The sequence below is a fragment of the Falco biarmicus genome, chromosome 4 (assembly GCF_023638135.1).
Source record: "Falco biarmicus isolate bFalBia1 chromosome 4, bFalBia1.pri, whole genome shotgun sequence".
Taxonomy (NCBI): Eukaryota; Metazoa; Chordata; class Aves; order Falconiformes; family Falconidae; genus Falco; species Falco biarmicus.
In genome coordinates this window covers 99638917-99651187 of record NC_079291.1, presented here as the reverse complement: position 1 = coordinate 99651187, position 12271 = coordinate 99638917, and the positions used below count along the sequence as shown (strand labels likewise).

The 12271-nt window shown below is 42.9% G+C and overlaps 1 protein-coding gene across 3 annotated transcripts; it reads left to right on the top strand.

Annotated features, from left to right (window-relative positions):
* Positions 1-2984: 2984 nt before the first annotated feature.
* On the top strand, positions 2985-9828 carry CCDC51 (coiled-coil domain containing 51). Of its 3 annotated transcripts, none has more exons than XM_056335971.1 (5): positions 2985-3124; positions 4824-5066; positions 5198-5544; positions 5886-6050; positions 7463-9828. In XM_056335971.1, exons 3-5 carry the CDS (start codon positions 5227-5229, stop codon positions 8237-8239), a joined length of 1260 nt encoding a protein of 419 aa, XP_056191946.1. In that variant the 5' UTR covers positions 2985-3124; positions 4824-5066; positions 5198-5226; the 3' UTR covers positions 8240-9828. The 3 variants fall into 3 exon arrangements, with proteins under 3 accessions (XP_056191946.1, XP_056191947.1, XP_056191948.1); XM_056335972.1 differs by lacking the exon at positions 2985-3124 and adding an exon at positions 3460-4735; XM_056335973.1 differs by lacking the exon at positions 2985-3124 and adding an exon at positions 3470-3584.
* The last annotated feature ends 2443 nt before the right edge of the window (positions 9829-12271 follow it).

Here is a 12271-nt window from a genome sequence, read left to right as displayed (position 1 = left end):
TTCTGCCAGGAATCTACTGCTCCTGAAGAAATTCATCCTCTCAGAGAACAAGTACTGGATTTGTTTAACTTTCAGGACCGTGGCAAAGCCTACATGCAATATATCTGGAAAGAAAAAGATGCTATACTGAAGCAAGAGTAGAAGTGTCTCTACACCATCCCACCAGCAGAGGTTAGCATGCCAGAAACACTGTTGTACCTGCTAAACCAGAACCTGCATCAGCAGTTTTGGGATGAAATTGCACAGTGAAGGAAAGAAAAAAAATTAGCCTCTATTTGTTTCTTATCATCTGCACCTGCCATTGACTTACTGGTGTGTGTTGAATAACCTAAAGGTACATGCCTTTTTACGTTTGTCAAGCAAAAACATTAAATTTTTGAAGCCAGCAAGCCCTCCATTTTTCCTGTCAGTATGGCACCTCACTTACTGAGGGGCCCTTTTCCAGCAGCCTTTGCTTTCATCTCCTCAAGTTTCTTTTGCTCCTCCTTCTGCTTTTGTTTAAATGCCAGATCTGTCTAAAGAAAAGAATAACAGAGTTTGTTAACATCTCCTCCCCAAAAGAATTCAAAAACAACTGACAAGCAATGAGTAAAAAATGTCATATTCTAACAGCAATAAAAACCTGAGTGAACTGATGCAAGACAGCTAAATACTATTAAATATACAAAACCTTGCAGAACTATGACAAAGTTTTTTTGCTGTACCAGAACGCAATGACTAAACTTTTTTAACTTTCTATGTTTGATCCTTTCTGAAATTAAACAAATATCATTTTCTATGGCATAATCTCATTCTGCCCTCTGAATGGTAGATGTTTGCACCAAAACCATTCATTAATGCCATAATGCCACCAGCAATACTAGGAGCCAAGAGCAAAAGTGCTGTCTAACAATGAAACTTGGATTATATAGGGTGTAAGAAAAAAAGGTTGCTTTTACCTAAAAAATGCATTAATTTCAAAAAATCTCCTTCCACGCTTATGTCACTATTTTTGCTGGGTTTAATACATTTGTATTGATTCCAAGAAATCTAATGAGACTGCTGGCAAACTGTACAGGCAAGCCAGCTGCTGAGCACCCCTGCTAGAACAGCCTCCAGAATTCAGGAGAGCTCAGACATACTCTATCCCTTGGATACACATTCTTCACAGACATCAAGGCTGACAGGGACCATAGTCTTTTTCCTTGGCACTCAGGATTTGGGGGTAGCTAAACAAAGGACCTTAACAACCGAGATTCTACAGACTCTTCACCAGTCCAGTCCGTGGCTCAACGACCTTTATAACTGGAAAGCTTTCCTCTTCTTTAAGTTAAAGCTTCCCTTGCTGCAATGTAAGCCTATTACTTCCCCGACCTACTGCACACAGAAGAGAATATTTTGTTTCACTCCCCAGGTTTTCCACTGCTTTGGGTTTTTTTTCCCCTGTAGACAAACGTGTCTTTTCTAGTAAATCATTTTCTCCCGTTTACCCACATCTGTGTGGGTTTTTTTCTTGCAAAGTGTTGCCCCCAAGTGCTTGCAGTGTTGCACTGCTGAGAGGAAAAGAAATACTATTCCATCATGTGTGACACACCAGATTTTGTTTATAAATCTTGTATGATTTTGTTTATACATCTTGTATGATTTTGTTCTTTTGCAGTACTTGATTTTGCAGTTCCTGTTCAGTGTATGTTCTAAGTCTCAAATCCTTTCAGGTGGACCTGCAGTTTAGCTAGTCATTCTCCTTGTATTTTATAAGGTGATGAGTGTTACCAAAGAAAGGGACTTAGCATACATGCTTCATTAAATCAATCAATTTTTTCAAACTTTCTCCAATTTGTTAAGATTACTTTGACCACTAGTCTTGTCCTCTGAGAGTCTGTGGCCCCTCCAGATTTTGTTTTCAACCAAGAGAGTAAGCCACATTGTCAGGCAACCGAGGCACTAATCAAAATTTTACTTGGACTCCGATCTAACACAAAATCTTGCAAAGCCCCTCAGTAGTCCTTGCAGGCAGACACTGAACTGCTAGTAATTGCTTTCAGAGTGTGGCACTCCAGCAAGCTGCATGGTCACCTTCCATCGCCTTCTGAGGTCCCGTTCCTGCCTTGCATTTGAGACCATTACATGAGCTAGCATCAAGAACCTCGTATCTGCTGGTTTTCTCCTCATACACAGAACGCTGCCCTGCTACAGAACAGAATTTCCTTTGTTTGACACAGTTTTACTAAAAACTATACTGGGTATTAATTTTTACATTATTGTAACTTGGATCCTTGTAAGCACGTAATTGGTTCTACCTTTTCTCTAACGATAAAGCTTATTTAGAAAGCTCGGGTGGTGGAGTTTTTTTCCCTTTTTTGAAGAGATACAGTATTTGTCTTTTTCCAGTCACCGGTGCCTCATCCATCCTCCACGAACCTCGGAAATAACAGCCTATGTCCACACCCTGAGCCCTTATGTTTAAATATCTCTAACGAGAGTCACTCGTACCTAATCTGTTTGCACTTCCCGGTAATCCCCCTTCCTTGTATCCTGCCCTAGGCTCTTGTGACGGTGTCGGTTTGCTACGATTCAGCTCGCGGCCCGGTGCTGCTGCGGCAGGGGCACGCCAGCCTTCCCGGTGGCACCGGGCGCCGTGGGCCAGGGCCCGGCACGGGGGTGGCAGCAGCGAACGCGGGCAGCGCCGCGCCTCGCCCCCCGGCCCTCACGGCCCTCGGTCGTGCCGTCGCAACGACGCTTCGTAACGCGTGTATCGCGATAGCAGGCCGAGCCGAGGGGCGACCTGAGCTCGGAGAGCCCGCGGGGGAGGCCCGGTGCCGCGCCCCTCCCCCCCCGCCCTACCTCGTCCAGGTCCTTCGACTGCTTCTTCGGCTGCTTCAGCGGCTTCTTCTTGCCACCTGCAAAGACAGAGACAGTGAGGGGCAGGGAGGGCGCGGGGGGCGGGCGGCGCCGGGGCTCCGGGCCGGGCCTTACCCTCTCGGCCCGACATGGTGCCCGCTCCGCTCCGCTCCGCCGCGCCGCCCCCCGCCCCCCTGCGCGCGCGCTCGCGCCGCCGGCGGCCGCTTCCGCGTGGCCCCGCGCGGCCGCCGTAGCGCTTCCGCCGCCGCTTCCGCCTCAGGCACCGGGCCGGCGCCCCGGGCAGGTAGGGGGAACTGCCGCGGCCCGGGCCAGCGGCGGGGGCCGACAGCTCGGCGTGCTCCTCGGGACCGGCTGCCCGGTGGGAAGGAGCGGCCGGGCCCGGACGCCGCCGCGCACGGAGCGCCCCTGGCGCTGGCGGGCGCGGCCTGGGTGAGGGCCGGCGCTGGGACCCCCGGCCGGCCGCTTTCCCCCGCGGGGCCGCGTCTGCGGCCGGGGCGCTGCCCGGGCGCGGCTGCTGGAGGCGGCGGCTGGAGGCGGCGGCGGCCTCGCCGTGCTGCCCGTAGGTGCGGGATCGCAGCCGGGTGGCCCTGGTGCGGTGAGAGGGCCCCGCCGGCAGGGAGGGGCGGGCATGTGGGAGAACCTGACCCGTAACCCCCCTCGGTGGGGAGTGTGTGGGGCGGGGCCGTGTCGCAAGGTGGGGGTTTACATTTTGGCCGTGACAGAAGGGACTGCTGCAAAATAAGGTAGGGCCCGCTAAAGCCAACCTTATTTGTCACCCATGCCCAGTGCGCGTAGCAACTGGGGTGTAACCCGTTTGCCAGAGTATTTGTCAAGGACTGCAGGCGCAGGGAACAAGGGAAGCAGGAGAGGACAAGGCACGTTACCTCATTAAGGTTTCATAACTGTCTGAGGTCCTGTTCACTCAGATTACTTTGCAGGCTGATTGCAACGGTCTACGTAGTAATTCTTCTTAAAATCTCAGCTTTCTCTTTTTGCTATACTGTCTCAATAGCCTGAATATTTGGTAAAACTCTGCATGAGTGGTGCAATTAAATGAGGGAAATCTTGCGGTCTAGGATGGACAAAGTTGAGCTGAGGTTTTGGTACGTGGCCTGCAATGTACGGTGGGTGTTGCAACGGTAAGATGTATGAATTCTGCTGGTAGGAGAGAGAACTTACTTCACTGCCATGTTTTTGTGGTTTTGATCTACCATATTATGCATATAAAACGACTGCTAAGATCTTCACAATGCTGCCTGATGTTATTGCTGTTTGTTAGAAATACTTAACAAGGAATAAACCTGTGGTGTTCAGAATCGGTCGCCAGCTAAAAGCTGATTAAAAATATCTTCCAGTAGGAAGAATTCTTCTATGTGGAGATGCCTGTATTTGCACATACATGATATCATTAGCCACCTAAAATTAATGTGGAAAACTGTTATAAAATAATTTTGAAAAACTGTGCAGCATCTATTGAGCGTTCTCAGTAATCCATGGGTTTATGTCATATTAGTCAAAACCTGGTATATTCATACTCAAATTTCATATAAAACCTTATTTGAAAGTTTTCCCATTTAAAGTTTTTAGAGGAATGCGCTCAGTAGAAAATTAAAATCTTCTTTAAAAACCAATAGACAATAACCTGTAACTAGCAGTCTTCTTTTGCATTCTCCTTTACAGTATAAGCAAGGATTTTAAGCTCAATTTGAAATGCAGCCCTAGCTGTGTGTTCACTGCCTGATATTTTTCTGATCTTGTGGCTCTTCCTCATTTTACTTTTGTAGGCAGTCTCACGAGAATACTTTGCTCAGTTCAGCAGTTACGTCTTTTCTGCCTGTCCTTTGTGTTCTTGCCTTTGCATTCTTCAACACTTCGTGTATCTGTGGAGTGTGAGGTAAAGGGAATGATGAAGCCCCGCTTTTTTTCTTACCAAGTGTTTTTTCCCCCTCTCTGTCTTTTTTTCTTTTTGTGTTCTTTTGCAGAATTGTTAGTACCTGTGACGCGGTACACCAAACTCAAGTGTGAAAGTGCAAGGAAAAATTTCATATGTCAGTTGCTTCTGTGCCAAAGCATTAAATTACTCTGGAGTTACTCCTGCTGGTGCTGAGATCTACACGTGATTGCTATTCACGCAGTGAGAAGCATGGTGGGAGTACTTACAAACAGCAGAAAAGCAGGAATCTGGCAGTACTGCCCTTTGTTGAAAATTGTGGAAAGTTCTTTAGGTAAGTAAGGGTGTAAAACTATTGATGGTTTAGCCATTCTTGAATTTTATTTGTTTTGGTCCACATGTGTAGTTTTAAGAGGTATTAATCAGCCATACTTCAATAATTCTTCTTTTTCTTTATCCTTGTAGCACTTTTATTCAGTGATTAAATTCAAGACATGGGGCCAATGAAATATAAGTCAAGCGTGTCCTCGGTGTCCTGTGGTCTGCAGTATCACCATTTGTTGATAAAGTGGAGTCCAAAAATGAATTTACATATAGTGCGGACTTACTGCTCGTCAGCACCTAAGAGGCCTGAAGCCAAGTCTGCAACAGAAATGGCCGTGGGTCTTCTTAATCGGCTGACAGAAGCTGGGACCGTTATGGGAAAACACTCCCTTCAAAAAATGTCTGCAACATGCAAGAGCTGGTGGGACAGATATGAAGATTTTGTTGGAATTAATGAAGTTCGAGAGGCTCAGGGAAAAGTGACAGAGGTAAACATGGAGCTAATGTGGAAATTTTAAAATAATGAGTTAAGCTATATGAAGTATAAACACTGGCTGTGATGCAAAAGAATCCTCCAAGGAGAATCATCTTTTTTTTCTGCTTTGACTGTGCAGATATTATGGATGTGTTCTAGGCTATACACACTAGTAAATACAGCTCTGATTATATATATGTATTTATCTCATCATATAAATATATGTATAAATATAGATAGATTGAAATGGAGTGTGGTTTGTTTTGTTGGGTTGGGTTCCACCAAAATTCATATAATTAGCGATTTGGATCTGTCTGGTAATAAGTCTCTAAAATAAACACTCTTTCTTCTCAGGCTGAAAATATTTTTATGATAGCTCGAGGGATAGTACGAGAGGCTCGTGAAAATGTAGAAGCCCAACAGATAAAACTGAAGGAAATTCGGGACCGCTTAGACAGGGTCTCTCGGGATGACACCCAGTATTTAGAACTGGCTACACTGGAACACAGGTTGCTGCAGGTAATTTGTTGGTATTTTTGTACTGGTAAATACGATGAAAATTTCTGTGCTTTGCTTCCGCTGCTAGTGACTGGTTTTGTAGATGCAGTTCAGTTCTGAGGTACAGTGATCTCAGTTAATTTCTTACGATACTTCTTTTAGTCAAGTGTTATTGACGGTTTGATCTGCTATGCAAATTGTATATGTTAATGCTAAAATAGGTTAGTAAATTTGGAAAAGAACGCTGAAGATAGCGAGCCTAGAAAATTAATTGTTGTAGTCAACAAAAAGCTGGGATTCGATGAATTAGCCTTCCATGTGACGAGAGAAGCTCCTTTCTGGTTGTTAATCCATGAAAACTCTCAGCTGCTTTCTATGTGGCTGCAACACCCAGGCAGCTCAGTAAAGCTTTTGACAGAGAGCAGCAAGGACAAGGCTGCTCCATGAGGGAGGGCAAGCAAGAAGAGGATGCACTTCTACAGCAACTCAGCTGGATGAGCTAGGCAGAGCTGGTGACAGGAACATGTTCATTAGCAGTCCCTCAATCAGATACAAAGACAAAGTAGCAGCCAAAGTCAATCCAGTAAATCCAGATGAAACTACAGGTTCTGTGAGCAGCACAGAACAGGCCTGGAAGCAGGTGCACCTATGGCAAAGCTCAGGCAAGGAGTGGGTACCAATGCCTGAGCTTAAACTGAGCTCCTGGATCAGTGCGTAGGAAAGAACTAGAGCGCTTTAGTTGTCTAAATAAGTTATCAGGTCTGTGTGGATGAGACTTAAAGAAGAATACAGATCTGCATGACTGTGAAGAAAGGTAGAACTCAAGTCACCACTGTCCGTAAAGTGGTAGTGCAGTCTTACAGAAGAAATGCTTGCTTGGAAGAATGAGAATAATTTTGGGAAATACAGGGAGGAAGGGAACATATTTGTCTGTGAGCAGAATAAGGAAGAGAATGCAGAGGGATAAGAAGCGTGTGGGTTTCTGAGATGGACCTGAGACATCCTTTCCAATCCTATTTTCAGTTTCCACTTAAGGGATTTAGAACTGAAAGGAAGAAGTGTGGTAGTGTTTGCAGGGTTGAAAAAGTGTACATTTTGGGGAAAGAAAGACCTTGCCCACTCACACCCCTTTTCTGTCATCAGCATGTGACATATTCTTGTGTAGAGGATCTTCAGCTGTAATTCCTGATGACCTTTTCCATTTCTCAGTTTTGACTTAAAATGATGTCTCATTGACTTAAGTAGGATTAATAAGGAAAATCCCACATTAAAAGGAAAACTTCTGAAACAGAACTGATGGATGTTCTTAATTTCCATTCCTTCATCTGCACTGGCGTTTTGGGGGGTATGTTGTGTTTTGTTTTTTTTTTTTTAATACAGACTTTATAGTTTGATATTATACCTTCTCCTTCAAATCACTATATTTTTTGCAGGAAGAGAAGCGCTACCGAGCTGCATATTTAAATGCAGAAGAATCTGAGAGAGAAAAATTCTCTCTGTTCTCTGCAGCTGTAAGAGAAAGCCATGAGAAAGAGCGAACAAGAGCTGAAAAAACAAAGAACTGGTCTATTATTGGTTCTGTACTGGGAGCCATTATAGGTGTTCTTGGATCTACCTATGTTAATCGAGTAAGGCTGCAAGAATTGAAAGTCTTGGTGCTGGAAGCACAGAAGGGCCCAGTTAATTTGCAAGAAGCCATCAAAGAACAGGCCTCCAGCCATTACTTACAGCAGAAGGATCTCAGTGACATCATAGCAGACCTGAAAAATGTGCTGCAAACAAGGACATCGCAGGAAATGAAAGAAGGCACCTTGTTAACTAGAGAAGACAAGAATGACTCCATAAAAATAGATTCTCTTTTAATTCCTTTAAACGAGCAGCTACACTACACTAAACAAGTCAGTTCATGTCTAGGGAGTTTACAACAGCAGTTTAACAGTCTGCAGGAAAGTATAGCGAAAATGATTTCTGAGATGCAGAGTGTTAAACTTGCGGTCCATTCTAGACCTGCAGAAAGGGTGACACCGAGGTCTTCAGTGGAGGGTAAGGGCCAGGCGTCTGCCGTGAGAGATGTGATTTTAGAATTGTGTGATACCGAGCGGAGACTGGAAACACAAATGAAGAGGAATTCTATTTACAGCACTGCATTGACATGTGCTATGTTTGCTGTTACTCTGCCAGTACTCTATATTATACTTAAAGGGAACTGATCTCTAATTAATTGCCACAATTTACTAGATTAATAAAAGTAAACTTGCAGTCTAAGCACTTAGAGTACGAGTCCAAATAAAGTTGAGTTAGTATTTCTCGTTATGCTTTCTCCTGTATATTTGAAAAACTTGCAAAGCCTTAGTCCATCTACTGCTGCAGGCTCCATGTTGACAGTCTTTGTCATGTGTTGTGGTTTTTAACTCCTCAAGCAAAGGAAATTCCAGTTTCATCTGTTGATTTCATTCACTGTTGTACACTTTTACCATCTAGTCCTGTATATCATGACCATCAGTGATTCTCACTTTGGAGCTGTATTTGTGATTTTCTGTTCAAATGATTCTTTTAATCTATCATTGAACTAAGTGCTTCATGTGTAATCCTTTATAATTTTGCTCTTGATTTCTTCGTAGTTTTGCAGTTTGTCCACACACGAAACATTAGGAATCATTTTACCAAACAGATAGAAATATTTGCCCTGAAGTTTTTATTTTGGTTTTCGGTTTTCTTTTGGTTTTTTTGGTTATTTTTTTTAACTAAATCTAGATACAGTGCAGTGTCTTGTAATGTGAGGAACAGCAGGGGCCATGATACAATGTGGCTGTACAGCCAGGTGAGGCATTTAAAATACATTTAAGTTACATGTGGTAACTTTTTCCTAGGATGGTTTATCACAGGAAGCATTCCTGGAGCTTCAGCTGTTTGTTACTTCGAGCTCCATGTCCTTAAAGGCTTGCAGGCAAGGGAGAAAGAAGGGTTCAGATACAGAGGTGTATTAAGTATGATGATGTTTATTCTGCCAATGCAAAACAATTATCTTTTCTCTACAGACTCCCTAAACCCATTATTCCCTAGGTATATTGTGGGTTTAGTAATCACCTATGAGTAATCACTTTCTTATCCCTGCTAATATCTCATTATCTTATTGGAACTTTCTCTGGTTTTTGTTCTCTTTCCAATTGTTACCTATCAGGAAATTGAAATCCTACTCTACAGCAGGTGCTTTTAAGCCAGTAGGTTAGAGGTAACAGTGTTACACAGACTACTCCAAAATAACATTTGGAAAAAAGCAAAAGGTCCAGCTGCCTGTTTTTCCAGGAAGGATGAAGAATAGCTGATTGAGGAAAAATGCTTGTCTGAACAGCTAAACATCAGTATCTGTGAGGGGCCTCACACAAAGTTGTTGGTATCGCTGTGATAAGAAATAGTTTTCTCCCTGTGATGGTAGTAGATAAGCAAATGAGGTGTGGAACTCCTGCTGTATGAGCACCTCTGTGGAACCTTTGCAGACAAAGGAGCAGCAAGCTCACTTCATGCTGTAATACCTTTGTGTAAGCATTTCAGAACAACTTAAGTTGTGTTTAGTATACACTCTGCTATGGCGGTTTGGTTTGTTCTGGTTTTTTCCTATCAACTCTTTCTAGTTTCTTCTGTCTAGTAACCATATTAAAAGAGTTTGAGGTTTTGATTAGAAGCTCCTAAGACTGTAAGATCTTTGGGACATGGACGTTTACGCTATGAGGCACCAGCTTCATTTGTTATCTTTAGGTGTTATTATAACATGACTGAATAAACAATATGAGGAAAGATCTGAGATGATTCACTACCTGTAAGAGAGATCAGGTATGCAAAAGGTGTTTTTGGGAAGGACCATTGCTGATTTACGTTTTGATTTTTTGGAATGTGAAGTGAATAAAAAGCATCTGTCAGGGAAGGTGTTTGATCTGGTGGCTTGAGAACCGAGATAAAAATTCCAATACACTTAGCTGCATCTAGAAGTATACATACAGCTCAATATAATTTTTCGAATCTATAATATTTCATTTTCTCATTTCACAAATATTTTTACAGGTTGTACTTCATGCAGGAGCTTGAAAGTTGGAGACAAATGTGTAATTAGAGGGGAAGGGATAGTACAATGGTTCTATTTGTAATTTGCCAGCACTAATCAGTGAGAACTTTGTTCTGGGGCTTTTTGTTTTTGTTTTAAAATTCCATTTCACTATCTTAAGTTAGGTGCCCTCGCTATCTAGTCGGCTGAATTTTAAATATTCAGCATCCCTGAAAAGTGTGGCTTTTATATATGAGCATGGTTTTTAAATGCTGAATGTTAGGCAGGTAAACTTGAAAGTCAAGGCAGCACTCACTGAATTGTACTTGGTGGTAGCAAAAATGAGTAAATGTCCAAGGAGAAACTTGTCTACAATAAAGAGGAGAATACAAAGACAAGGGTTGTTAATTGCTCTAAAGAGGTCTGCTTTTTTTCCCATTTAAAGCAGCTATGATAGTAGGAAGCTTTAACATTACATAGACTTACGGGAAGAAAAAGTCAGTCAATGAGAACAGTAGCAAATAAATCTGTGATAAATGATTGTTTGAAATACACAGCCTGAAATTTTATATGAGCTGGAAGGTGTGATACATAGCAAGATGAAGATAACTGGATCTTATCCTTTGTAGGGAGTTTTGAAGATCAAGGAGTAAATTCTGTGTGCAGTGTGGTACAGCTGGCAGAACTAATTGTTACAAGTGATTACTGTGGTTCTCTTCTTTCTGCTCTTCCTTGCTAAATCCTCAAATGTGAAGTGACAGCAGAATAATTTCAATTAGGAAAAACCCCTTGTAATTAACTGTGTCTATATAATAATTAGGAGGGCAGATTTGTATATTCACTCGAGCCTGGATTAATCATCACTCCATTGTGGCAATGATGTAAACGTGTAGTTTGGTGCTGTGCCGTATGCGTACCCCAAAGCCAGAAGGTGTGGCTGCAACAGTAACAGCTGTACCTGAGCTAGCTGAAGGCAATATGCAGGAAGATGCTAGAACATAGACTGTAGCATGATCTGTTTGGTGCTTTATGCTAAAGCTTTGTCATGGTAACGCGGGCAGCAAATACACAAGTTTGAACAAAACCAACACAGCTGTACAGAGGTGTTTATCTGAGCGCTCACATTAGTTCAGGTAGGTTTGCAGTACCAACAGTGATTTACACAAACCACAGTGATATCTCAGTGCACATTTCCTGATGATTCAGCCGCGGCTAAATGAATAGTTCATTGCCTGTGCTCTTCTGGGCTATTTTAGGTTGTTGGTTTTTTTTAAAAAAAAGGTTCTGTTGCATACCTATGGATTGTTAACAAAGTATAATAAATAGTTGAGGTTCACTTTTGAAATGAGATTTCTCAGCTGAAGCTTTCCTCAAATCAAAATTTCCTTATGCTTGCTAAAGCCTTTTGAGACTTTTTGCTCTTTCTGTGAGCAAAGTCCCCTCTGGGCGGGATTGCTCAGCCAGCCCTGCATCCCAAACGCTCATCAGCCAGCAGGGATGGTGGCTGCGTTAGTTTGTACAGGTCTAGTGCGGCCAGGGACTGACCTATGCATTGTGTAGAGGTCAGAGGAAGGCAGTGCTGATTCAGGGTAATTCCACTGTCAATCAAGGCACAGAAGATGAAGTTAAAGAGGGAACCTAATAAGAGCCACAGGAAGCCCTTTGACAGACATTAACTATAGAAAAATGGGTGGCAGTGGCCAGAGCCTGGCCCATGCTAAGCTATTTTGAGCTCATACTGCTCCATGAGAAACCACTAGTAACTCAAAAGCAAACAGCCTAGTGGCTATGGAAATAACTTTTTATGAGGTCACTGCAGACTTCTAACAGTAGGTGCATTCTGAAGAGAAAAGTTGCCATTCCTTCCACTCGTGAAAGGAAGAGCAGATGTTGCTTATGAATACAGGACAAAAGCAATTATATGTAGTGTCACAATCAGGATATATATATTTATTTATTAACACTTGAGTTTTGAATGTCCCAACATTCTAAGATCCTGGTTAGAAGCTGCAGGTGTTCCTGTTGATTTCATTGTAACTATCTGTTTGGAAAAGAGAGCTTTTTTCACAGAATACCTTCTAAAAACAAATACTTCCCTCTTTATGGAACTTAGGAGTGGTAGAGATGTCCTGTTTACTTCAGAAACAGGATTGAGATTTGTAGCAGGAGCGAGGCTTGTGAGCTAGGAAAAGGGAAACAATGC